The 27188-nt window shown below is 37.7% G+C and overlaps 1 protein-coding gene across 1 annotated transcript; it reads left to right on the top strand.

Moving 5' to 3' along the window:
* The first annotated feature begins 8066 nt into the window (after positions 1 to 8066).
* LOC129779256 (uncharacterized) lies at positions 8067 to 23741 on the top strand. The gene is made up of 5 exons (XM_055786643.1): positions 8067 to 8243; positions 22317 to 22435; positions 22616 to 22745; positions 22831 to 23376; positions 23441 to 23741. Exons 1-5 carry the CDS (start codon positions 8150 to 8152, stop codon positions 23542 to 23544), a joined length of 993 nt encoding a protein of 330 aa, XP_055642618.1. The 5' UTR covers positions 8067 to 8149; the 3' UTR covers positions 23545 to 23741.
* The last annotated feature ends 3447 nt before the right edge of the window (positions 23742 to 27188 follow it).

Here is a 27188-nt window from a genome sequence, read left to right as displayed (position 1 = left end):
TATTGGAAAACTTACTATTTTTCTGCTTGTCAAATGTTCTGGGAGTAGAATATTTGTTTAGGAAATATATATGTGACACCTATAACTTTTCTTGGTTCATTAATCGCAGTAATCGCCCCTATTTACTCGATGTGTTCATATTTCGATTTTGTGTCATTCGAAACAAGATTACTCGATTATAATTGCAAATATTAGAGTTAATCACGGCGAGGATTCCAAATGTTTTAAAACCTTTGCAGATTATTTTCTAACACCTGTAACATATATTATTCGTTTCATATATTCTCTTAATAGCAGTAGCATTTGGCGCCGGAAAAATGTTGCATATTTCGCAACATACGTTGTCATTCACTATGTCATCAAACCTAATGCGGGTGTACGTACTGTAAGTACATTAAGTAGCTACATACAAAATTGACAACCGTGTAGAATTGATTTGTTTATAAAATCTCGAACATTATCTAAACTAAAATCCCGGGTTCTATTTGACCGATTCGTGAAAGCAATCTTTGTTCTTATACAACCTTTGCTGTGTCGGCTTCGCTTTTTCGCGCCCGATAAGCCGATAAGTATTTGTATCGCAATCGTGTAGGAGGCGCGTAGTTCACACATACCAAATGATATAAAACAAGCAGCAAGTATCACGAGCGGAGCGTTTCGGGCACGCTCTCACCGTCAGAAGTAAGAAAACGCGCTTCTTGACATCGTGAAGGTGCAGCAGTAAAATTCAAGACGAGCATCGAATCTGAGCGGCTAAGAATTGTCAATTGTGTCTCACATCGAACATAAGTGCCAGTAGCAGCAGCAGCGGCGGTATTCGACGCTCTGATCGGTAAACATCTGTTTTTAGTGTTTCAAGTGTGGTCACATCAAATCAACATCAACCAACACGACTTCATGCGGCAAGGAAGGCAAAGAAGAATCGAAGCGTATCACAAGAATCGTTCTACATGACAACATCCAGTGTATCAAACTCGCTATCCGTCGTTTTGCTCGCTGTGGTGGTGTCAACGAAAACTCTAGAAAGCTGAAGACGTCAAAGCAGAAATAAACAGCAGCGGCTCAGAGAAAAAAGCTACCGCTGCTAATAAAACATCAGAAGTGAATTGTTGTTTTTGTTGTTTCATTAAGTTTTATGCGAGTAAATATGTCACAATAAATGTTTACGCAATATGAGTGCCGATCCCGTAAACTTGCATCGGAGCTGAAACAACTTTCTATCACTGATACCGGAAGCTCGATGGTAACACTGATGTAGTGAACAAAAATACCCAACAACCAGACCAAACGGCCCTTTTCAGGGCCAGCAGATCATTATCAAAGAGTTTAACAATATATATTTTCAAACATTTCCAAAATCAGCATGCGACAGACAGCCTAACGTTATCCTACGTCAACTATGCGGTCGTGTCTAACACAACCTCCTGTGACTTTTTTTTTCTCAGATTACTCTTTGTTCCGGTCCATGGCGTCGGCCGTTTCATGAAGAAATAAATAATAGACTTGATAACTGGGTGAAATTCGTGTATTGATTTGTTCATTTCGATTACATTCGAGGCTTGATATCTGGCATAGAAATCCCAAATGAGTACTAATGACAATGACGCAAGTAACGACGTAACTACAATGAGACGACAAGGTTCCTCTAGGAATGTTAGTGCCACTGAATAAGAAGAAGAAGAAGAAATTCATGTATTGACTTAAATATGAGCCAAGGTGGTGGCTTCCGATGGGGCATACTATGAGTAAAGTAGCAGTAAGTAGTTTGAAACGATTTTATTTAATTTGGCTTGTATGTACCATGTTTGTTCGTAGCGTTGTCCCACATCGATATAAATTTGACCCCATTCCTGTTGACCGATTTATCTGAAATTTGGAAGAAACCGTTATCTCTGCAAGTCATTATCAAACTGCGTATTCCATGATCTTGAAAATCCAAGATGGCGGCCACTACAAAATGATTTATTTTCCATATTCTAGCATTTGTATTGATTTTTATAAGAAACTAGCTGAACCGGCAAACTTCATCTCGCCCAAAATTTATTTTTCGTTATCACATTCACGTTTTTTTTACTAAGCGCACGTTCCTTGGTCCAATCGCAGAACTGTTCATTGATTGATTTTCTAATCTACCCTTTAAAACTACCTTCTACTATAATATTCCTAGTACTTCTACCAAAACTCGTCATTATAATATCAGCTTATTTTCAGACACAATTCCTGTTCAAGACTTGTCAATATGGAATAAATGTTTGATACAGAAAATATGATAGAATAAAGACAGCCCTAAATCGGACAAATTCTTTTCTCGAGTTTTGCTCTTATTAACACATTCGGTGATCCATTTTTATTTATATAGATAGAAGAAGATATAGGAGTGCGTTTTATCCCATTAAAAAAAAAATTCAATTGTTTGGTTGAAATATTTGTATTATTTTTACGGGACCCCCTCACCATTTCAGAGGAGAGAGAAGTGTCATACCATCATAGAAACATTTCTCATATTCAAAAACCTTCACATGCCAAATTCAACTCCATTTTATTGATTAGTTTTCGAGTTATGCAGAAATTTGTGTCTCATTTGTATGGCAGCCCCCCTTAAAGAGGACGGAGAGGTGTCGATTCGCCATAGAAACGTTTTGTGCCCCCTAAAACCTCCATATGCCTAATTTTGTTTTATTTGCTTGATTAATTCTCGAAAAATGCAGAAATTTGTGTTTCGTATGTATGGCAGCTCTTCTTTAGAGAGGGGGGTGCAGTATCTAACCACCGTAAAATTATTTATTGCACCCTAAAACCTTCACATGCCAAATTTGGTTTCATTTGCTTGATTAATTTTCGAGTAATGCTGAAATTTGAGTTTCATTCGTATGGAAGCCCCCCTAAGAGAAGGGAGAGGGATATCTAAACACCATAGAATCATTCATTGCACAATAAATCCTCCGTATGCCTAATTTGGTTCCATTTGCATATAATTCAGAAATTTGTGTTTCATTTGTATGGCTATAGTACCACACCACAAATTTCAATCAGAAATTTCGATTAGAAATACGACATTTCTTTTTCCCCAACCCAATTTATAGATTCAAATTTGTTGATAAATCATAATTATTTTCTTTTTTTGTATTTTGTTTTTAAGTATTTTTTTTGACGTAGAATTACGTCTTTCAGGAGCATATTGGGGTTCAAATTGAAAAACGAAAAACATGCCACATCGCACAAATGTTCGAATTTCAAGCGCTTACTGCTATGTTTTTAAGCTAAGCTAATGGATTTACGAGATATTTACATAAATCGATTGAGGAACTTTCTAATAATTTAATATAATGAAGAAAAATATATATTTTATGAAACTAACCATCGAACAATTGAAAAATGCCAAGCAATATCCACACGAATATCCCACGTTCTGATTGAGAAATTGGCACAAGTAATCTGTGCTTTTCCGATTGCTTATTCAATACGAATACGGAACTGTGCAATGAATTGTGCGTTTGTTTTGATTTTCGGTAAATTCCACGCTTCGATTGGTCCAATTTGCGCCTCCCCAGTGCTCATTTCATTTCCCATTTGTTATTTTGTTGGAACAAATGTTTGGAATCCACAATGAACCATTACAGGTTATTCTTTTTTTTTTTTTGGAAAAGCATGTCCTAGCACCGAAGTTGAATTATGTGGTGTAAAAATGAATGTCTCAGGCACTATTGCGCATGATGTTTGATGATTCGGAAACCGCAAAAAAAAACATGTTCTCGTACAGAACAGAAGCCACCACCGCATGGATCGTCCGAGAAATACCATGAATAATTCAAGTACTTTGATTTCTTGAAGTGCAAATCACATATTACGTATTAATATTTATTTACTTGCTGACCCGGCGAACTTCGACCCGCCCAAAATTCATTTTTCGTTATCGCATTCACGTTGTCTTACTAAGCGTTGTTCATGGGTCCGATTGCAGAACTGTTCATTGATTGATCTTCTAATCGACCCCGTCGAATTTACCTTTTACTGTAAAATTCCTAGTATTTCTAACAAAACGTCATTATAATATCAGATTATTGTCAGACACAATTCTCGTGCCCGATTTTTCATTCACTTGCAAATGACATGTTTCTTCGTTAAGTGGAATCAATGTTTTACACAGAAAATATGATAGAATGAAGACATCCCTAAATCGGACAATTCCTTTCTCGAGTTTTGCTCTTATGAACACATTCGGCGATCCATTTTTATTTATATGGATAGAAGAAGATATAGGAGTGCGTTTTACCACATTAAAATCCATTTCCACTTTCGAACGAAGATCAATTTCGTTATCGCAAACATCAAATGGACTAACAATGCTAATCAATATGTAATTAGCAAGCGGACCAATTACTCACAAAGGAAGAAATGGAGGGTATAAGGATATAAGGATAATCACACACGAACATCGATAGATTTAAGGAAAACATATATTTGGGACATGTAATCAAGGTCTAACCGAGCCAACACATCTCTCACCGGCACATTGGGCTGCCTTCCTCTAGCCCGAAGGGAGTTCTCTAAATTCGATCTGGCAACAAGATACACCTCACACGACCAAACAACGTGTTCGATGTCATGGTAACCTCGGCCACAAACGCAGATATTGCTGCCGGCCAAATTGAAACGAAAGAGTAGCGCATCTAACGAACAGTGATTGGACATGAGTCGGGAGAAGGTGCGTATAAAGTCCCGACTCAAGTCCAGACTTTTGAACCATGGTTTGAGGCTAACCTTAGGGATAATCGAGTGAAGCCACCGGCCCAATTCATCTTCGTTCCATTTGCGTTGCCAGTTAGCGATGGTATTTTTACGGACTAAAGAGTAAAATTCATTGAAGGCGATTTGACGCTGATAAATATCGCCTTCAATTGCACCTACCTTTGCTAATGAGTCAGCCCTCTCATTACCCGGAATTGAGCAATGTGAAGGGACCCAGACAAAAGTAATGACATAACATCGTCTGGATAAAGCACTCAAAATTTCTCGTATTCTCTCAAGGAAGTACGGCGAGTGCTTTTCCGGCCTCACTGAACGGATAGCTTCGACAGAGCTAAGACTATCCGTTACAATGTAATAGTGTTCAACAGGTCGTGAGGCGACGCTGTCCAGCGCCCAATGAATTGCTGCCAATTCAGCAATATACACTGAGCATCCATAAAAACATTTATTGCTCCCTAAAACCTCCATATGCCAAAGGGCCTGGCCGGGTAAGGGAGTAAAAAGTGCCCCCAAATCAAATCACTAGCTGTATGGCAAATATTGTAAAGGATATTAAATAAGAAATTTTGGCGGTTTATTTGAACCCCTATGTGGTTTGACGTAGGATCTATAGTGAAAAAAGTACTTTTTCGTTTAATTCACGCCATCCTCAAAAGATCCGAGATAAAAATTTTAAAAAAATACTGAATGTGCATCTTGCTACGGTGTATCAAGAAAAATTATTAAAAAAAAATTTCATCAAAAATTTTAGTACCAAAAAAAAATTGAAATTTAGAAAAAATTTTTTTTTAGATTTAGAGATCCAGTACTACTCTCATTCATATTTAAATGTGTTTCTACGGCTTTTCTAGATTGATAAATATCTTCAAGTTGTTTTTTTTTTCAAATATCTAATAATAAAAATAATAATACACAGTACAAAAAATGTTATAGATTTTCTGGCATTTCGAAATTTTGAAAAAAAAATATAACTTTGAGACCACAAATCCGATTTGTTTTTATTTTTATTTTAATCTTTCAATTGAAAACCACGAATACAATAAAATAATCGATTTCAAAAAAATAAAAATAATAATGCAGACGATGAATAAAATTATTTTTGTGTCACACAATGCTCTTAAAAATTCAGGAAAAATTACGCCACATGTAGAAAAAAGACACATACGAACGCATTTAAATAAAAATTTGAGCAGGAGTGGGTCTCAAAGTTATAATTTTTTTTTCAAAATTTCGAAATGCCAGAAAATCTATAACATAATTTTTGAAAAAAGTCATTTTCGGCAAAAAATGCGAAAAAATGATTTTTTTGACCACCCTAAAATGGAAATGGTCACCCTAACAAAAAAATAATAAAAATCCTTCATAATTTGCGATACAGAACAAAACTACCACTTTTGACGAAAATCCACTATATCGTTTTGGCATGGAATGGCTGTATACATTGATATCTCAAAAGAATAACAATGGTTTGATCGTAGCTGTAACAGGTGTCCTAATTTCCAACTCCGATCAGATGGTATCCCTATACAAAATGGTGATTTTCCTATTTTTTCCGAGCCTCATCAATATGCGTATTAAAAGGTAGGGATGGACTTATTAGATATTTATGAAAAGTACAAATCCAAACTGGCCGTCACCACAAAATGGCACCATACATATTTTGTTCCAAAACCCCATCAAAATGTATAACAAATGAAAGTGCTGGAATGGTTTCTACAATAGATCATAAAAAATCCAAATCCACGAAGGCCGCAGTCCCCAAATAACCAATTACAGTAGAACCCCGATCCGCGGAATAGTCTGGCTAGCTCACCGCGAATAACGAAAATCGCGGATAATACAATGAAGGACTAAAAATGAGTTTCAAACACGATAAGAAGGTATTTCATCATGAAAACCAGCTTTTATCAATATAGAAATCAATAAACTATCCATCTAGAAGGTCGTATACACCAATTGTCAGATAATGTGAAAGCCATGGCCAAAACAAAAGTACATGAGGCCATCACTCGCAAACAAATTCCGGGAAGGTTTATGGAATTATCCGCTCTCGGATAATCGAGGTTCCACTGTACTTTTCTAAATTGTTTCCTTTAGCTTGACTCGTTTGTATGCAGCCATTCCATGCCAAACCGTGAAAAGTGATAGTTTTGTTACTTATCGCAAACTATGGCATCCATATTTTTTTATTTTTTCATTAGGGTACCTATTTCCATCTTAGCGCGGTTCGAAAAATCAACTTTTTTCTCTTTTTCCAAAAATGCCTTTTTTTTAAATCATGACTTTTGAACTACTTGACCGTTTTGGATGATCGACATATCAAATTGAAGACAATTAGCAATTCTTTCTCGGAAAAATCGCAACTCGAAAACGAAAGAAAAAAAAACATCTCTGATTTTTGGATCTGTATGTTTCTGTTATGAAAGCGTTGATGACTAGTTTTGAGGATTTAATCAGTAAAATAGATACTAGTAAAATTCTTAGAAATCGCTTTCCACACAGAGGCAACTGATACAAAAATAACAGATGATGCGGTCAATTACTTTTGGTTATCTTGTTGGCACACAACATTTCCGAGCCCCCGTGTAGTGAGTATCGGAACAAATCCTCTGTCGTTTCTCTGTTTTGAGAGATGTAATCATCATTTTTCGTCGCATTTCATGTTACATACATTACAAACAAACGAAGGGGTGAAGTTATCTACGGGTCATATGACTACGAACAGTAAATCACGTCGTCCTGTTCCCTCGAATCACCACATAAGTCGTCAGCCTACAGTCATCATACGAAGTCATCGACTGTTTTAACTTTCCACGTGTTATATTTTAGAAGCAAATGGATATTTGATCTTCAAATACAAACCGGGAACTAGGTAACGGTTCTTGGTGAAATGAAGACCTAATTATCTCCAGAGAGGTGTGTCTCGGTTCGGTCTTTGTCTATTTGCTCCCCTTTTAGCCCAAATAAACAAAGTCAGCCGTTCGCCGAGAATATACTTCCACCGAGCCGAATTCATAGCAGTGATTGCGAAATTTCTCAACAAACAGCTCCAGTGTGCTAGATTGAAGAATCTTGTACACCTATGGCTAGCTGGCAGCTGGTCACTGGTCATCTTCATTCGATTCGCTGATAAAGTGCCTTCCCCGTCTGTATTCGTGTTGTTCAGTGGGAAAGTCCTCGTATATCTTTCTTTTTCTCTGCTGAGATACCATATCGAAAACCAAGATATGACCTACCTAGCAGCTGAAAGGGGCAATTTTCTATAAAATAGACCCCTTTTCGCTAGAACGGGATCAGTACACTTTTGGTAACCGGACATTCGCGCGTTTTGAGGTTTTTCTTAGGTTTGGAATATTTGTTTCACGAAAGTTATCATACGCTACGTGCCAACGTGAACGAGATGGTGCGTACGGAATCGATAGTAACCTTGAACGCTTTCGTTCTACTGCTGCTAGTTGTGGTCACGTCTAATTTTGCTGTTGGACAGTTTTCAGGTAGTGTTTGATGCTGAAGGTTATCGGCCGAAGACGTGTGATGTAATCATATCAATCAGTGATTATCAACAGTACTGACGGGAACATTAATTATGTGAATGTGTGCTGACATGTGTCGAAATTCTTGTCGCTAGCGATGATTTGACCATATTAGAAGGAATGTTGATGGGTCGCAATGGCGTGTTTTTTTTACAGTGAGATAGTGTCATCTACATTCGACATGATTCAACAAGCGGCTGGCGATAGGATAATCCCAATGATCAAAATGAGTTTTTCGGAAGAGGCTTCAGGCTAAGGACTGCATATAGAAAAAATTATCTTCGATTTTTGATTATAACTAATCTGCTGGGAGACTTCAGATTTCGATCTATCAAGGTAGTAAGGATAATTTCAGATGAAATTTTCATACTGAACAACATGTATTTTATGGGCGCCAAATACCCAATACAAGTGCAAATCATAAGCCCACATTGAGCCCGAAGCTCTCATCACGACTTAATTTTCCCAATCTTTCGACGGATCAATTGATAAAACTATTGAAAAAGATGCTCAAAATCAGTGAAAAGACGTTAATTTCAGTAATACTTAGAGAGGTAATTGAATCGTTTGTTTGAGAAACCCCATAAGTCCATATGACGCACTTGTGAGAAAAGGACAAAAAATCGTTTTTCACAAAATGTTGACCTGGTTCTCCAATTTGTTGGTATGAGGTTCGATTAATAGACCCAAGACATATTATTTTGGATCACTACTTCATCAATACGCTCTGTCCAACGTCTATAAGACCACCCAGATTGCACTAATTGCAAACAGTTAGGTCACACTAAAACCTTCTGTTGCAATAAAATTAAATGTTCTAAGTGTGGAGTCGATCATGATGAAAGTATTTGCAATAAGGATGCTGATAAATGCATTCTTTGTGGAGGTGTTCCTCACACAGTTAAGGACTGTCCAAAATGCAAATCCCGTTCAATTAAACTTAAAAAGTCTCTTAAGGATCGTTCTAAGCAATTCTTTGCTGATGTACTCAAGGCAGCTCCACCTCAGGTATCCGAGATTTCAGAAAATCGTTTCTCTGTTTTATCAGAGGATGATGAATCGGATACTACTTTCGATCCAATAATCGCGAAAGCAAAAAATACTTCCTCCTCCAAGCCTGCTGAAAAAAGAGGATTATCGTCTAATCATCCAGAAGCTTCTTCTCATTTTTCTGCTCCTTCCAACAGTAACCCTCCTGGTTAGGGATCCTCTAACTATGACGTTCATTTCCCTGATTTGTCAAGTCATTCCAGATTTGCTTCTCGATCGGTTCCTGAACCCCGATCATTTTCAGGAGGTATTTGCTTTTCTTCCATTGTTGGATGGATCTTTGATATTTTCGGAATTTCAGATTCATTGAAATGTCTCATTTCTGCTTGGCTTCCTACTATCAGTCAATTAACAAATGGTTTCAAAGTGGCCCCTCTTCTCCTTCAATAATTTCGATGCCTAATTTATTGAATGAGTCAGAGAAATCTACTATTTTATAGTGGAATTGTAGAAGTCTTCTACCAAAACTTGACTCTTTCAAGCAAATGCTCCATTTTTTGAATTGTGATGTGTTTGCTCTATCTGAAACATGGCTTCGTTCGGACAATGCATTAAACATCCATGATTTCAATATCATTCATTTAGACCGTGATGATTCCTATGGAGGAGTTCTCATAGGTATTAGAAAATGTTATCCATTTTACAGGATTCGTCTGCCTTTAGTCAAAAGAATTGAAATTCTTGCGTGTCAGGCACGAATCAAGGGTAGAGATTTGTGCCTTGCTTCTATTTATATTCCAGCAAGTAAAATGCCTAATTATCGAAACCTTGTGAATATAATTGAGCTTCTACCACAACCTCATCTTATTTTGGGAGATTTCAAATCACATGGCATTGGCTGGGGTGAATCTTTTGATGATCGAAGAACTAATTCTATTTATGATCTATGCGATGAGTTCAAAATGATAATTTTAAATATAGGTGATATAACAAAAATTGTTCCTTCAACAGGCCGCGCAAGTCGCTTAGATTTATCCCTTTGTTCTTCCTCTTTATCATTTATTGGAAGGTTATCCAAGATCCACATGGAACTGATCATTTGCCGATCACCGTTTCTATTTCAAATTATGCTAATTCGTCTGGAACAATAAATGTTCAGCATGATTTTTATCTAGAAACATTGATTGGAAGAGATATTCTTCAATTTTTTCAGAATCAGTGACTTTAGTTAATGAGTTAGAAGAATATAATTTTCCCGTTAGAAGAATATAATTTTCTAGCTGGTTGAATTCTGGTTAACTATTGATGCTCAGGCGAAGCGTTTTCCTGGGAATTCGTTCCGCAGACGTCCTCCTAACTTGTGGTGGGATGAAGACTTTTTTTTATCCCAACAATTTATTTTATTAGGCTCATTTAGCAATACAGCTGTAAAAACAGAGCCGAATTCATTCGTGTACATTTTTTATCCTAAGATAACTTTTGTTGTATACTAAAAAACTGTTACCATTTTGAGGCGTAAGAGTATCGCTATCTATCGATAAACGTTTGCTTTTATCTATAACACAGTAGTCGTTTAGACGTAGGAGAATTCCTATTCTATCGATGCACAACACATGTCGCCTTTTTCGGCGTAAGAATATTGCTATTGTTCGAATGTTCACAGTTGGGCTGTTCACAGCGGAACTGTTGATATGAGGCTTCCTTTGTTGGGTTATTAATAGTTCCAATTACCGATGCAGCAGACCGAAAATGTGAGCGGTAAGAGACTGGGATTACCTTCACATGATGATTGTTGCGTGGACATAGTAGCTAGAACACACAAAGAACACACAAAGATGGTCAGTTGCGGAGCCCTGAGAGTTATGAGCTCATGATCGTTCGCTTAGTAGCGGACACGCAACCAATTAGGCTACGAAGACCCCCTCAAGATCAAGATTGTACAAATCTTTATAAAGAAAAATCTAATGCTTTCAAGGATTGACGTAAATCGGGCTCCTGCGAACGTTACGACAATTACGTTTATCTGGAGCGTAAATTTAAAAGCTTCATAAAAGCCAAAAAGAGAGGCTATTGGTGTAATTTTGTGAATGGGCTTTCCCGAGAGTCTTCCTTGAGCACTCTTTGGAGAGTTGCTAGACAAATGAGAAATTCAACTCATTCAAATGAACGAGTTGAATATTCTGGAAGGTGGATCTTTGACTTTGCCAAGAAGATATGTCCAGACTCAGCTCCCGCTCCACCTCCCTTCTTGGAGACATCTAATGATAATTCAACTTATTGAAAAATCTACCTGATAATGCGAAGAAACGTTTGTTAAAATTGTTTAATGTTTTTCTTGAGTAAAACGTTGTTCCGCATGAGTGGCGTCAGATTTAAGTTATAGCTATTCTGAAACCTAGTAAACCTGCGTCTGATTATAATTCTTATAGACCAATAGCAATACTCTCTCGCATTCGAAAAATTATTAGAAAAAATGATTCTATGTCGCTTGGACAGCTGGATAGAATCCAACAACCTTCTCTCACAGTTCTTCGCAGTTCGGGTTTCGTAGAGGTAAAGGAACTAATGATTGTCTTGTTCTGCTTTCATCAGAGGTTAACATAGCCTTGTGTAGTAAGCAACAAATGGCTTCAGAGTTCCTAGATATCAAGGTTGCGTTTGATTCAGTTTCCATTGAGGTTTTTTTTTGAAAAACTTCATCTAAATGGGTTTTCTCCAAAATTAAATAGTTTTTTTGTTTCACGTAATGCGTGAAAAACATACGAGTTTTTCCCATGGTTCTTCGTCAGTTTTACGGATTAGCTACATGGGTCTCCCTCAAGGCTCATGTCTTAGTCCAATCCTTTACAACTTTTATGTAAATGACATTGATGTTTGTTTATCAGGAAACTGTACTTTGAGACAATATGCAGATGATTGGGTAGTATCGGTAATGGGCAAAGACAGTATTCATCTGTATAATCCCTTGCAGTTTTCTCTTGATAATATGGTTGATTGGGCTTGTAAATTGGGTATTGAGTTTTCTACTGAAAAGTCAGAGATGGTTGTGTTTTCAATAAAAACGCCGTCCTGCACAACTGCAACTTAAACTTTTGGGTAGAACAATTAGGCACTCGTTGTCATTCAAGTATTTAGGAGTTGTGTTTGATTCCAGAGGCACATGGGGTAAACACATAAGCTACTTGAAACAAAAATGTCAGAAACGAATAAATTTTCTCCGATCCATAACAGGGACTTAGTGGGGGGGCTCATCCCGACGATTTGATTAGGTTGTATAAAACAACCGTTCTATCTGTTATGGAGTATGGAAGTTTTTGCTTCGTGTCCGCTGCCCGTACTCATATTCTGCAACTGGAGAGAATTCAATATCGCTGTTCGCGTATTGCTCTAGGATGTATGCAGTCAACACATTCAATGAGCCTAGAAATTTTAGCTGGTATCCTTCCTCTTTCTGTCCGCTTTTTCGAGTTTCTTTCTTTTTTTCTTTGTTTTTAAGAGGCTTTACACTTTGAAGTTCATTCGCCTCTAATTTCGAGTTATCATTTCGTTGTTTGATACGTTGTGAAACACTCAATCCGATAGTGATAGCAAACTTTGAAAAAATGCTAACCTTCGGCACTCAATCTTAGCGAATGTCGCTATATCATGAATTTCTGACCCTGGAAAGCCCGTCTGCTTTTTCCGATTTCCAGACCATTCCTTCAATTTTGTTCAATCCTTCTATTAATTTTGACTTGTCAATGAAAGTTTATGTGAGCGGTATTTCAGGTGATCTCCGCCAAATAGTCATGCCTGCAATTTTCGTGTCAAGATATAAACATATTACCTCAACCATAACTTTTTTTACTGATGGATCTAGACTTAATGGTTCCACAGGCTTTGGGGTATTTAACATTAACTTCTCCATATTCCGTAAGCTTAGTTTACCCTGATAGTCTCAGCTCTTTAGAGACACTTCGTTCGGTAAGGTCTAGATATTCTTCGTATTTCTTGTCTGGAATCCAACAGCTTTTAAGTGTTTTGATGAGTAGATCATTTAATATCACTTTTGTATGGATTCCCTCTCATTGTTCGATACCAGGAAATGAAAAAGCTGATCTTCTTGCTAAGAAGGACGCTATGGAAAGACTCTTATTTCATAGGCCCATTACTTTTGATGAATACGTTTTCGTTTTCCTCGTGAACGTGCACTTCAATCTTGGCAGACAAGTTGGAATGGTAGTGATAAAGGTCGGTGGCTGTATTCTATCATTGCTAAAGTTTCCCTCAAACCACGGTTCAAAGGAAATAATTATTCTCGTGATTTCATACGGGTAGTGTTCAGACTCACGTCTAATCATTATTCCTCGAATGCACATCTTTTTCGAATTAACATCAGTGATAGTAACCTATGTATTTGTGGTACAGGTTACAACGATATTGATCACATTGTATGGTATTGCTCTGAATTTCAAAATAACAGGTTTTTTTTAATAGAATATTTTCGCAAAAAGGGAATGCCACTCAATGTTTCGATCCGCGACGTTCTGACTACTCGTAATCTCAATGCAATTATGTTGATTTATTATTTCCTCAAATCCATACACATTCAAGTGTGAGTGTGTGTATTTTTTCTTTTATTTTTGATAATCGTTTACTTCTCCAACTTTTTTGTTTTTTGTTATGAAAATTATTACTAGCTGACCCGGCAAACTTCGTCCCGCCCAAAATTTATTTTTCGTTAACACATTCATGTTTTTTTACTGAGCGCACGTTCATGGGTACAATCGCAAAACTGTTCATTGATTGATTTTCTAATCTACTCTTTAAAATTACCTTTTACTATATAATTCTAAGTATTTCTACCAAAACTCGTCATTATAATATCAGATTATTTGCAGACACAGTTCTCGTTCAAGATTTTTCAACCACTTGCAAATAACATGTTTATCCGTTACATGGAATGAATGTTCGATACAGAAAATATGATAGAATAAGGCAGTCCTAAATCGAACTATTCCTTTCTCGAGTTTTGCTCTCATCAACACATTCGGTGATCCATTTTTATTTATATAGATAGAAGAAGATATAGGAATGCGTTTTATCACATAAAAAAAATATCAATTGTCATGTTTGGTTGCAATATGTGTATTATGTTAACGGGACCCCCTCACCCTTTCAGAGAAGGGAGGGCTGTCATACCATCATAGAAACATTTCTCATATTCAAAAACATTCATATGCCAAATTTGGCTCTATTTGATTGATTAGTTTTCGAGTTATGCAGAAATTAGAGTTTCATCTGTATGGTAGCCTTCCCTTAGAGATGAGGGAGGAGTGTCGAACCACCATAGAAACGTTTATCGATCTCTAAAACCTCTATATGCTAAGTTTAATTCCATTTGTATGATTAGTTCTCGAGTTTTTCAGCACCCTCCCCTCCTCCTCGTTAGAGATGAGAAAGGAGTGTCAAACCACCATAAAAATATTTATTGCTCCTTAAAAAATCTCCATATGCCAAATTTGGTTCCATTTGCTCGATTAGTTCTCGAGTTATGCAGAAATGTATGTTTCATTTCTATGGCAGCCCCTCTCCTTCAAAGAGAGGGGAGGAGTGTCTATCTAGCATAGGAACGTTTCTTGCCCCCTAGAACCTTCACATGCCGAACTCGCATCCATTTGCTTGATTAGTTTTCGAATTTTTGCAGAAATTTGTGTTTCGTATGTATGGCAGCTCCCCCTTAGATCGGGGGTGGAATGTCTAACAACCGAAAAAAAACATTTATTGCACCCTTAATCCTCCACATGCCAAAAAAGGCTCCATTTGCTTGATTAGTTTTCGAGTTATGCAGAAATTTGTGTTTCTTTTGTATGACAGCGGGAGGAGTGTCTAACCATCATAGAAACATTTATTGCACCCTAAACCCTCCATATACTTAATTTGGTTCCATTTGCTTGATTGGTTCTCGAGTAATGCAGAAATTTGTGTTTCATTTCTATGGCAGACCCCCCCCCCCCTCTTCAGAAAGGTAGGTGGAGTGTTGAACCACCTTAGAAATGTTCCTCCACATGCCAAATGTGGTTCAGTTTGCTTGATTAGTTCTTGAATCATGCAGAAATGCATGCTTCATTTGTATGGCAGTACACACACCCCCCACCACCCCCCAAAGAAAGGGGAGGAGTATCTAGCCACCATACAAACATTTATTGCACCCTAAAATCCCAATATGCTTAATTTGGTTTCATTTGCTTGATTAATTCTCGAGTAATGCAGAAATTTGTGTTTCATTTGTATGGCAGTGGAGGGAGAGTCTAACCACCATAGAAACATTTATTGCACCCTAAAACCTTCATATGCCTAATTTGGTTTCATTTGCTTGATTAATTATGGAGTAATACAGAAATTTGTGTTTCATTTGTGTGGCAGAAATTAGAGAGGGGAATACTATTTACCAAATTCTGCTGAACGGATTTCTAGATATTTTTTCCATGTTCCTTGAGCTCTTCAATCGTGACGTACCGTTCTCCACCAGTGTAGATTCTACGTACAAGAATCCCCCTAAGATTTTCAACAGGATTCAAGTCTGGATAGCGAGCCGACCAGTCAAAAAAAAAAAAAAAGTTTTTGGTCCTTAATCAATTGTTCGGTTTCCTTGCTGATATAAATAGTAGCATTGTTTTGCTGGAATATGACTTATTTGTGACGATATCCACGTAAAAATGGTAGGAGAGAGGATTCTAGAACATGTATGTAATCCTTGAATGATGTGAAAACTATTTTGAGCATTCTGGTTGCACAGAATCCCACCCAAACCATGCACGAGTCTCCACCAAAATTCCTGGTTGAAAAATACTGTTCCTTCTTCCGTAAATCACGCCAGTACCCGTTAAACCATCAGGACCATGCAAATTGAACTTAGTTTCGTCAGTGGAGATAACCTTTACATTGAATAACTTTTCGTTATGGTATATAGCAAAATGTATTATTTTGGAAACATTCTTAGTCACAACATACCATGTCCCACTGTAGATTCATGTGAGCTTTGGCAAAACTCAGATGTCTTCCGATGTGAGATGGTGTAAGATGAGGAGCTTTAACCAGATGAGGGTTTTGTAACATCGTTGCTTGGACCTATGAAAGCACATTAATTCGGAAAGAGACTCACCAACTTCCACTAGTAGCTCTCAATGATGCTGTGGTGAAAATCATTCGTATGAACTAGTATTTTGCTATCGAATGTGAATCCAAACATTTTAGCATGCTTTTCGCTTTACATGTAAGCCATTCATACCACCTCCAAGATCTTGAAAGGTGTGTTCCTGGTATTGCCTAGGGGGTACTTGCAATCGTTTCATAAGAAATTCATGTTTACGATATTCAAGATTTTCTGTTTGGCTTCAAATGAAATTCGAAGTTCATGTCTTTGTTTATTATAATGTTATGATATTTTATTATTTGTTTCTTCGTTCTAATGGTGTGGACTCAGCATATTAAAAATACATATCCGACCAATCATCGGGAATTTACCGCTCACGATCCTCAAACGGCACAGAACTCGCACATCCAACATTGAACGTGACAGCAATTGAAAATAAATATCGACGATTATAACAAAATCATTAATTTTCAACGTCATCTGTAAAAGACATAGTTTCTATCAAAATTGTCCTTGGTAGTTGAACTGATTCAGTCAACGTGTAGTGTGGATAAGAAGCATCAGGAGAAGATTCATCTTCGGCGATTCAAGATTTGCATTACTTCTGAATGAATGTTTTGATGTGTAATGTAAATGATGCCATTATATTCTTCTCATTTTGCGAATGGCTCGGTTGGTATATCTGTAGCTTTCGTCAGATGTCTCTTAAAAATGCTCATTTTGAGTCTGTATGCGATTGCGACAATTCTAATTTATATTCCATCTGATTCCATCGGAGATGTTCCACAGTTCGTTGTCATTGAAAAAGGCTCTAACTCTCGTGACATGACAGCCACTCGGCCACTGATGCAACGGAAGGGTGATTTTTAAGAGATTTTTTTTTCGAAATGAAACACTCAAAAATAACGAAATAACTTTCAAACTTTGTTCCTACCTTGCTCGAAGACTGCCGCTTGCTACTCATACAAATGTGATCATTCGCGTTCCAGTTCGTAACACGTGAGAATCTAGATTAGTTGATTGACGATTATTTTTTCTTCAAGTGATGCTTATTTCTCCGATAAATTGAGCCATTAGAGTATTACTAGAGTTTCTTATGCTGATGATCCAATATTTTAGATCTAGAGCCCGATTTTAACTCGTTCGCTGATTTATCATACTGCAGGAAACAGCCTCAGAGCTGACCCCTGAATTTATGTATTGGAGCTGAATCAGGTTGTATCTTCAAGTTCAATGAGTACAGATGCTAAAAAAAATCTTCTTAGTATTGGATGTAGTTAGCAGAGCCTTACTTGCATGAGAATATTAATGGATCATATAATGGCGTTTGGAGTACTCTTTCTTCGTCAATATTCCCGATTTTTCAACCAAGCATTTCTGCAGTCATCGAATCAAACCTTAGCAACTTTTTTACATAGTTAATTTTCCCGATTTGAACAATGAGTTGATTTTACAAATAACTGTAAACTTCAGATTTTTCGTGGTCATGGCGATCAGCTCCTTCTACGTTTTCCCACGAAGTTATTGGAATAGATCCTCCGTTTATCGCTCGTCCGGAAATTATCCATCAGTCGCAGCTGTGGGACGTTGGGAGGGTTGGTAGACTCCGGTACAGCTTCTATCCTCAGCGAGATCCTCCGGAGACCTCTTTGCATAATGAACCGAGGCCAGGTCCGACCAAAGGACCCAATGCTCCTTCGCGAGATTCTTCTTGATGAATGCAATAGTTTCCGGTTGGCACAACGTATTGTATACCTTCCCGTTCACTGCAAGTCCCAAATGGAAAGAAGAACAGCTTGGACATTGCCTTCTCACTGATCGTCAACCAGGACCTTCTTCGGGAACCTGGTGTGGGAGATATATTTCACGGCATAGCTTACCTCCTTAATGGGAGATGAAAAGTACCCGGTCCTCTATCAGTTGTTACCAACGTCAAGTAGGTCTCGTCATCCGTTATAAACACGACATTGCGCTTCGTCGGAAAGATGTTTTTCTCCAGCACCTTCAGCCGCCCTTCTGGGTGATTGTCTGCATAAGAATGTACATTCTGATCAGGTACGTATTCACCGATTGGCCGGTCGTTCCGACCTTCCATCCCCAGATGCGTCCGCATCTGGCATCAAAATTATTTTTTAAAAAACCCCGGAAGGTGGTTTTTCGGTTTTCAAAAAACTCAACTTTTAACATCTGCGACACCAGTAAATAAAGTTCGAATGAGCTAATATTTTGCATAGAGTATATTATCGTGCAAATCAACATTTCGTAGCAAAATCCGAATGAAAAATCGAGATAACTATTTTTATTGGCACCCAAAACCATACTTTTCGTTTCGTACTCCGAAAAAAAAATAATCCCATAATGCCGATTTTTGACAAATTTTTTTTTTCGAGATGACACCAGATCACGACGTTTCAAGCAATTTTAAGACATTTGGCATCAAACATTTTTTTTTTTCGAAAAATGGTCTGTGCAAAGTTTCAGCTCAAGCGCACATGATTTAGGGGTGCCTCAAAGGACTCAAAGTTTTGATTTTTTCATCCTCGAAAATCTTCCAAAGAAAATTTAGAAAATTGAATTTTGTTTTTCGATGCTAAATGACTTAAAAATGCATGAAACGTCGAGATCTGGTGTCATCTCGAAACAATTTTTTTGTCCAAAAATCGACCTTTTGGGACTAAGCCTGGGAGGCAATGAAGGTAGAAAAAATATAGTTATCGAATTTAAAGAACCGACGATATACATTTTGTTTGTTGGTCCAAAAAATGATCTGTGCAAAGTTTCAGCTCAATCGCACATGATTTAGGGGTGCCTCAAAGCACTCAAAGTTTTGATCTTTTCATCCTTGAAAATCGAAATTTTTTTTCGATGCCAAATGACATAAAAATGCATAAAACCGAGATCTGGCGTTATCACGAAAAAAAATTTTTGGCCAAAAATCGACTGTTTGGTACTCAGCCTGAGTGGCCAAAAAATCAAAACTTTGAGTGCTTTGAGGCACCCCTAAATCATGTCCGATTGAGCTGAAATTTTGCACAGGTCATTTTTTTGGACCAATAAACAAATTGTACATGGTCGGTCCTTTAATTTGATAATTATTTTTTTCCATACCTTCATTGCCTCTCAGGTAAGTCGATTTTCGGCCAATTTTTTTTTGCCATACAAATGAAAGACAAATTTCTGCATAGTGAATAGACACTTCTCCCCTCTCTTTGAGGCCATACAAATTAATTATACATTTCTGTATAATTCAAGAACTTATCAAACAGTGGAGGCGATCTGGCGTAGTGGTAACATCCATGCCTCTCACGCTCAAGGTCACGAGTTCAATTCTCACTCCCGACATTCTTCCAAAAATGGAAGTAAAAGTGACGAACCAGCCAAATGAGTTGAAAGTCACTATAATACAGATAAAAAAAAAAAACTTATCAAACAAACGGAACCAAATGTGGGATGTGGAGGTTTTAGGGGGCAATAAATGGTTTTATGGTGGTTTGACACGCTTCCCCCCTCTCTAAGGGGGGCTGTCATACAAATGAAGCATAAATTTCTGCATAACTCGAGCACTAATCAATCAAACGTTTCTGCGGTGAGTAGACACTCCTCCTCCTCTCTAATAGTGGGCTGCCATACAAATGAGGCATAAATTTCTCCATAACTCAAGAACTAATCAAGCAAATAGAGCCAAATTTGGCATGTGAAAGTTTTAGGGGGCATGAAACATTTCTATGATGAATAGACACTATTCAACTCTCTCTAAAAAGGGGGGAGGGACTGAATAATTCCAGAACTAATCAAGCAAATGGAATTAAACTTGACATGTAGAGGTTTTGGGGATCGATAAACGTTTCTATTGTGGCTCGACACTCCTCCCCCTCTCTAAGGGAAGGCTACCATACAAATAAAACACAAATTTCTCCATAACTCGAGTACCAATCAAGCAAATCGAGCCAAAATATACATGTGGAGGTTTTAGGGGGCACAAGACGTGTCTATGGTGATTTAACATTCCTCCTCCTTCTCTAGAGGGGGGCTGCCATACAAATGAAACTCAAATTGCTGTATAACTCGAAAACTAATCAAGCAAATGGAACCAAATTTGGCATGTGGAGGTTTTAGGGTGCAATAAATGTTTCTATGGTGGTTACATACTCCTTCCCTCCTCTCTAAAAGGAGGGTTGCTATACAAATGAAAAAAATATCTGCATAACTCATGAACTAATCAAGCAAATGGAGCCAAATTTGGGATGTGATGGTTTTTGGATACGAGAAATGTTTCTATGATGGTATGACACGCCTCCCTCTCTTTTCTGAAATGGAGAGGGGGTCCCGTAAAAATAGTACCCATATTTCAAACAAACATATTCCAACCAAACATGACAATTGAAAATTTCAAAAAACTCTGAAAGAAAATGGGAAAATTCGAAAAATTCAATTCGCGCATGTTGTACAATTACATAGTGACTAGCGTTGTTAATCCATTTGATGTTTGCGCTAACGATTTTTTTTGTTCGAAAGTGGAAATGGATTTTATTATGATAACCGCACTCCCATATCTTCTTCTATCTATATAAATAGAAATGGATCACCGAATGTGTTGATACGAGCAGAACTCGAGAAAGGAATTTTCCGATTTAGGGCTGTCTTTATTATATCATACTAGCTAACCCGGCAAACTTCGTCCCGCCCATGTGTTTTATTTGTATGGCAGCCACCCCTAAAAGAGGGGGAAGGGGTATCTAACCATCATAGAAACATTTATTGTACCCTAAAACTTTCACATGCCAACTTTGGTTTCGTTTGATTGATTAATTTCCGAGTAATGCAAAAAATTGTGTTTCATTTGTATGGCAGCCCCCTCTAAGAGAGGGGGAAGGAGTATCTTATCATCATAGAAACATTTATTGCATCCTAAAACCTCCACATGCCAAATTTGGTTTCATTTGCTTGATTAATTCTCGAGTAATGCAGAAATTTGTGTTTCATTTGTATGGCAGCCCCCCCTTAGAGAGGGGGTAGGGGTCTCAAAATATCACGAAAACCTTCCCCGGCCCCAAAAACCCCTACATACCAATTTTCATGTCGATCGGTTCAGTAGTTTCCGAGTCTATAAGAATCAGACAGACAGACAGACATCACTCCATTTTTATATATATAGATAGATAGATAGATTTTCTGTATCAAACATTTATTCCATGTAACGGAGAAACATGTTATTTGTAAGTGATTGACAAATCTTGAACGAGAATGGTGTCTGAAAATAATTTGATATTATAATGACGAGTTTAGGGCGATTGGAACCATGAACGTGCGCTTAGTAAGAAAACGTGAATGTGATAACGAAAAATAAGTTTTGGACGGGATGAAGTTTGCCGGGTCAGCTAGTATGGATATAAAATAAACATAAAAAAATTGGTATTGACTCGATTATATACAGTGAAAAGAATACGGAGACTGCATATAATATAATCCACCCTGTATACGTATGTGAAATAATTAACAATTTCGTTTAAACCCTGATCTGAAGATCTCTAACTCTAAAAAATGCTGTACCATATCCTCCCCACTCTTGTCTTCTTGTCTTCGATACGAATCTTAATCTTCAAGATTATCTCAAGCTCAAAATCACAAATAACAATTTCAACCTCACCGCGCATTGTTCCAAACTGCAACGATGCAACTTACGACGCGGAAATAATACCATCATTCATCAATTTGTACCCCCCCAAATCACCGCTCTAATTCGCAAAGTTCAACACTCACCTCTCGGTGCGATAATCACTGTTGATGTATCTATGGATGGGCACGCATGTAAAATAAGTGTGGGGTGGGGGCAATTTTACAAACGCCCGCAAACAAAATTTCTCATTTCCTCCCCCCATTTGACGCTGTGCTTTCACGTGTGTTTCCAGGACCAACGCTTGCCTGCGGAGGCACATCGCTGTTAAAAACGACCACACTGATCTCGCCGGCCCAGATTGGTTCCAGCTGTACCTACACCATACGCGCCATTAATTTTCGTGTCTGCCAGGTGAGCGACAATGATTGTGCCCTTAAACGGTGTGTCCGCCCGGCAATCGAATCCGTTCTATTGTCGCTATCGGCGGTGGGGCCGTGAGGACCGCACGTAATTCAAATTTAAACTCGTATCCCTCACTGTGTTCGAAATCGTTGGTTGATTGACCTTTTTCCCTCGACACTCTCTCCACAGCTCCGCCTGGATTTCAACTCGTTCAGTTTGGCGCCACCGACCATCAGCCCGTATCCGATGTGCACCGTCGACACACTTTCGATTCAGAATTTGAATTTCAATTTGTGCGGTGAAAACAGCGGACAACACGGTAAGTTATGAGACGCACTAGTTGGCCGAATCACGACACTAAATTGGATTTGTGGTGAACGGTTTTCATTTTGTGCATTTTGCAGTCTACGTTCCCTTCACCCCAACCCTGTCGGATATAACATTGAGCATCAACTTCAAGCTGGGAAGCCGAGATGCGGGAGTGGCTGCACCCTACTGGAACATTCGCGTCCAACAGCTGGAGTGCCCGGTCGGGGCAACCTTCGCATCAAGGTCTGCCCTACGAGTTGATCTACCGCCCCCGTTGACCAAGACCTTCCACAACGATCTGGGAGTGCTCGCTCCGGCAGGCTGTCTACAGTACCACACCACTACGACCGGGGTCATCAAGTCGTTCAACTTCAACAGCGGGGGTCCGTACATCGGTGACATGTATTACGCCATCTGCTTCCGAAGATCTCGCACCAACACGGGACTGAAGCTACACGCGGATGAGTTCGATATGGCTGCAGGTGATGAAACCGGATACGATGGCTCGTGTTTTTCGAACATTAAAACTCCCGGCCGATCGGAAGATTTCCTCCACATTCCGGAAGGTGTCGTCGAGTTGGGTCAAACCGTACGTGCAACCCGATTCTGTGGCCAAAGCATCCACCAGAAGACAGTGCAATGTGAGAGGACAATCATCAACATAAATTTACAGGCTAATGTGTGAACTCAAATGTATCGTTTCAGCATCAGCCCCTGGACCATTTGTGCTGTACTTCAACAGTGACACCATATTCGGAGCCCAAGGAGCGCAGGAAACTGGCTTCCAGATTACCTACGAGATAGTGTAGAACGTGAACAGAACCATTTATCCTTAGTTGACATGTCAGAATTTAACGTAAAGAGCTCAAGACTATATGTATACAAATAATAACGTATTTCAAGCATCATGAAAACAGCAAAGTTTCACGGGTTTTCGTGTTTTCCAGTAGCCAGTTCTGGGATGAAAACCGAGAACCAATAAAATCCGCCCGCCTGACCATTCGAATAGTATCCGTAGTTCTTATTTTGCTTTCGTTCGTTTATTTATTAATAAAAATAGTGAGATGAACAGGAGTAAATGGTTCAAACGTTGTTCCGATTTCTTTACAATGTATCACCCGGTAGGCGTCACCATGAATTATCTATTTTGGCCAGAGTGGGGAAATTTTACGTTAGCGCCATTCGAAGGATGAGCACGAAATTAGCCATCGTTAACAGGAAACGATCGGCCGCACACTAGGGCCAGGAGCAGCTGGAGGGTAAAGTTTCATCACGTAATTCGTGTCATTCCCAGAAGAGTCGTGGAACGGCACCGAGTCGTCAATCGTGATGAATGGTAAACACAATTTCATAACATTCCGGCCGTTTCTTTCGAGCCACCTCAAGGCAGATTCAAACCGAAACAGAAAGACGGAACTTCCACAGTTGTGTTTCACTTAAAACGACGACCAGTCAATGGACCCTAAGTCTCCGGATAAGTTTGGCAATGGAGCCACCGTGAGGCACCCGGAGCAACGGATTGCACCATCGGGCTAACGAAAAAGAGCAGAAATGGGATGCGTGCGAGATCGTTGTTTTCCCGTGCCTTTCCAGCATCGCACGTGCTATGTCCGATGCTATGCGATACATGCGAGATTCCGTATATCCAACAGCAGTGGCACTCTATGGGATTAACTTTTATTACCTGTATACACTTTACACGGAACCATTTTCATCGTTGTGCCACTTTTGCTCTCTGGTCTGTTATCGTTTCCATTTCCCCCTCGGAAACCATTCTCGGCAGGTTTTACTTCTCTGGGCATCACCACCCATTGCCCTTGGCCGTTCGTTCGTTCGTTTAGGCTAGGTGAGATGATTTTATTATTATGGAGTTTTATTGAATTTAATTATTAATATCAAAGAAAATTAGTGTGTCCTTCAAGTGGCGTCCAAGTTTGGGGCTGACGGTTTCGTTGAATGGAATGGCTCATAATTTTTCTTTGTATGGTGGAGAGACATGAGAGACAAAACCAAAAATAAGGCAAATGAAGTGAAATATCCTATCGCACGGCTACCAATTTATCCCTGTCATATTTGAATAATCTGTAGAAAATTACCCACATCAAATTCCACCAGCTGATTCGTTTATCTGTGTCCATTATGAGCCATTTACAAGCGGATTATTTGAACTTAAATAAAATAAAGGACGAATTTCATGCCAACTCGTCTTAGGAGTTGGTAGCACCATCTCAGATTGCAGCGGAACGTTGTGGGTGTAAGCACATGAGTCTTCTAAACAACTTTGCATACTTGAAATATTCAAAAAAGAATATGACCACTTTCATAAAAGGGCCAAATTTTTTTTCTTTATTTTTTACAAAAAATAATAACTCAACAACTATAATACCTACAAAATTCGGGTCAAAGGATAAAATGTAGAAAATTGTTTGAATTTTCATAAAAAATTCATAATAATAAAATATATAGAAATAAAAAAATTCATAAATAAAATTTTTGACAAAAAATTTCGCTGAAAAAAATTATTTAAAAAATTAAAATTCATTTTTCTCAAAAACGGATTTTTTTAACTCTCAAAAAAATTATATGAATAGTCCTTGTAATTTGCAACAAGTCGTCCATACATCGGAAGATGGGCACTTTTGCAGGAAAAAAGTTTTTCTAACATCAACTTTTTCATGTTTTCTTTGAAAAAATTACAACTAATCCTAAGTTTGTTTAAAATCAAAATAGTAATATAGTGTATTCGACAAAGTTTAAGATATTATTCAAATATGAACTTTCATTGGAGATGTCAACTCTCTATCTTTTATAGTTTCTATATATATATATAGGACATTTTGGTATGGAACCCCTGAAAAAAATAATATTTTACTCTTTACATTTTTGTGTGTAAATTCTCGCGTTTGACATGTTCTTGACATGCTTCTGAATAGAAAAAAGTTAGCAGAGTCTGTAAATCGCGATGATTTATATATACAAATGTAACGAATTGAACATTAATAGAATTTTTTTAAAGAAAACATGAAAAAGATGATGTTCGAAAAACTGTTTTCCTGTAAAAATCCCATCTTCCGATGTATGAGTGACTTGTTGAAAATTGTAAGCGCTATTCATATTTTTTTCTGAATTTAAAAAAAACATGTTTTCGAGACAAATGAATTTTTATTTTCAAAATATTTTTTTTCAATGATTTTTTTTTCAACAATTTACTTCATATTTTCTAATGAAAAAATTAATGACTTCCTACATTTCATTCTTAGACAAAAATTTTTTAGTTCTCATAGATTTTGTGTGAGAAGTTTTAAGTTTTTTACAACTTCAACTTTGTTTCGAAAAAAAACTATAAGATCTGCAAAATGTTGATTAAAGAATAGAATGTAGGCAATTGTTTTCAATAAAAAATATCAGGCAAATTAAAAAAAAAATTTTTGAAAATTAAAATTAATTTTTCTCGAAAAAATGTTTTTTTTTAAATTACAGTCAACTCTCCCTAACTCGATATCCAAAGGGACCATCGAGTTAGGGAGGTATCGAGATACAGAACATTTTTTCCTAATTTTTTTATGTCTTAAATTGTCATATATTAGGGTAAGTGTCCCAATTATGGTATTAATTTGAATTTTTGATTCATTCCCTTAAGTGAAAAAACACCTTTCTCATATAAAAAAAATATTTTTTCCAGAATCTTTCAGGAGGTGATAGACGGTTATATTTCAAGAAAAAAATCCTTCTACGCATATGTTAGAATTTCAACGATGACAGACTTATAGAACTTTTTCTTTGTTTCGGATTCTGTTGGCTCAAACTGACTCTACATTGAAAAGTATGCTACGTAATTCGATTTTGTTGCTTTCATTTGAAGGATGAGAAAGTTTAGTACAGGATATAGTAGTGGAACATCTAAATTAGTGGATTAAAATAACATTTTTGATGTGTAAAATTTAAAAGTTTTTTTTTATTTGCAATTATTAATTTTATCCTAAAAATTCATACTAAACATGATTGTTTCTATCAATTAAATTAAAGCTCTCTAACCTCTCTACAATTTGTTCTTTGACGCCCAACTTCTATCTCTCTTAATTTCGCTGCAATCTATATATATAAAAATGGAGTGATGTCTGTCTGTCTGTCTGATTCTTATAGACTCGGAAACTACTGAACCGATCGACATGAAAATTGGTATGTAGGGGTTTTTGGGGCCGGGGAAGGTATTCGTGATATTTTGAGACCCCTCCCCCCTCTCTAAGGGGGGGCTGCCATACAAATGAAACACAAATTTCTGCATTACTCGAGAATTAATCAAGCAAATGAAACCAAATTTGGCATGTGGAGGTTTTAGGATGCAATAAATGTTTCTATGATGTTAAGATACTCCTTCCCCCTCTCTTAGAGGGGGCTGCCGTACAAATGAAACACAAATTTTTGCATTACCCGAGAATTAATCAAGCAAATT

This window comes from Toxorhynchites rutilus, chromosome 3, assembly GCF_029784135.1.
Source record: "Toxorhynchites rutilus septentrionalis strain SRP chromosome 3, ASM2978413v1, whole genome shotgun sequence".
Lineage (NCBI taxonomy): Eukaryota > Metazoa > Arthropoda > Insecta > Diptera > Culicidae > Toxorhynchites > Toxorhynchites rutilus.
The sequence above is the reverse complement of the archived record's forward strand: the minus strand, read 5'-3'. Positions and strand labels throughout refer to the sequence as shown.

Bases quoted from the DNA above. Each gene is read 5' to 3' on its own strand.
- LOC129779256 (XM_055786643.1), top strand. From the start codon at position 8,150: ATGGTGCGTACGGAATCGATAGTAACCTTGAACGCTTTCGTTCTACTG. The intron at 22,436-22,615 runs GTGAGCGACAAT...CTCTCTCCACAG, and splicing joins TTAATTTTCGTGTCTGCCAG to CTCCGCCTGGATTTCAACTC. The intron at 22,746-22,830 runs GTAAGTTATGAG...TGCATTTTGCAG, and splicing joins TGAAAACAGCGGACAACACG to TCTACGTTCCCTTCACCCCA.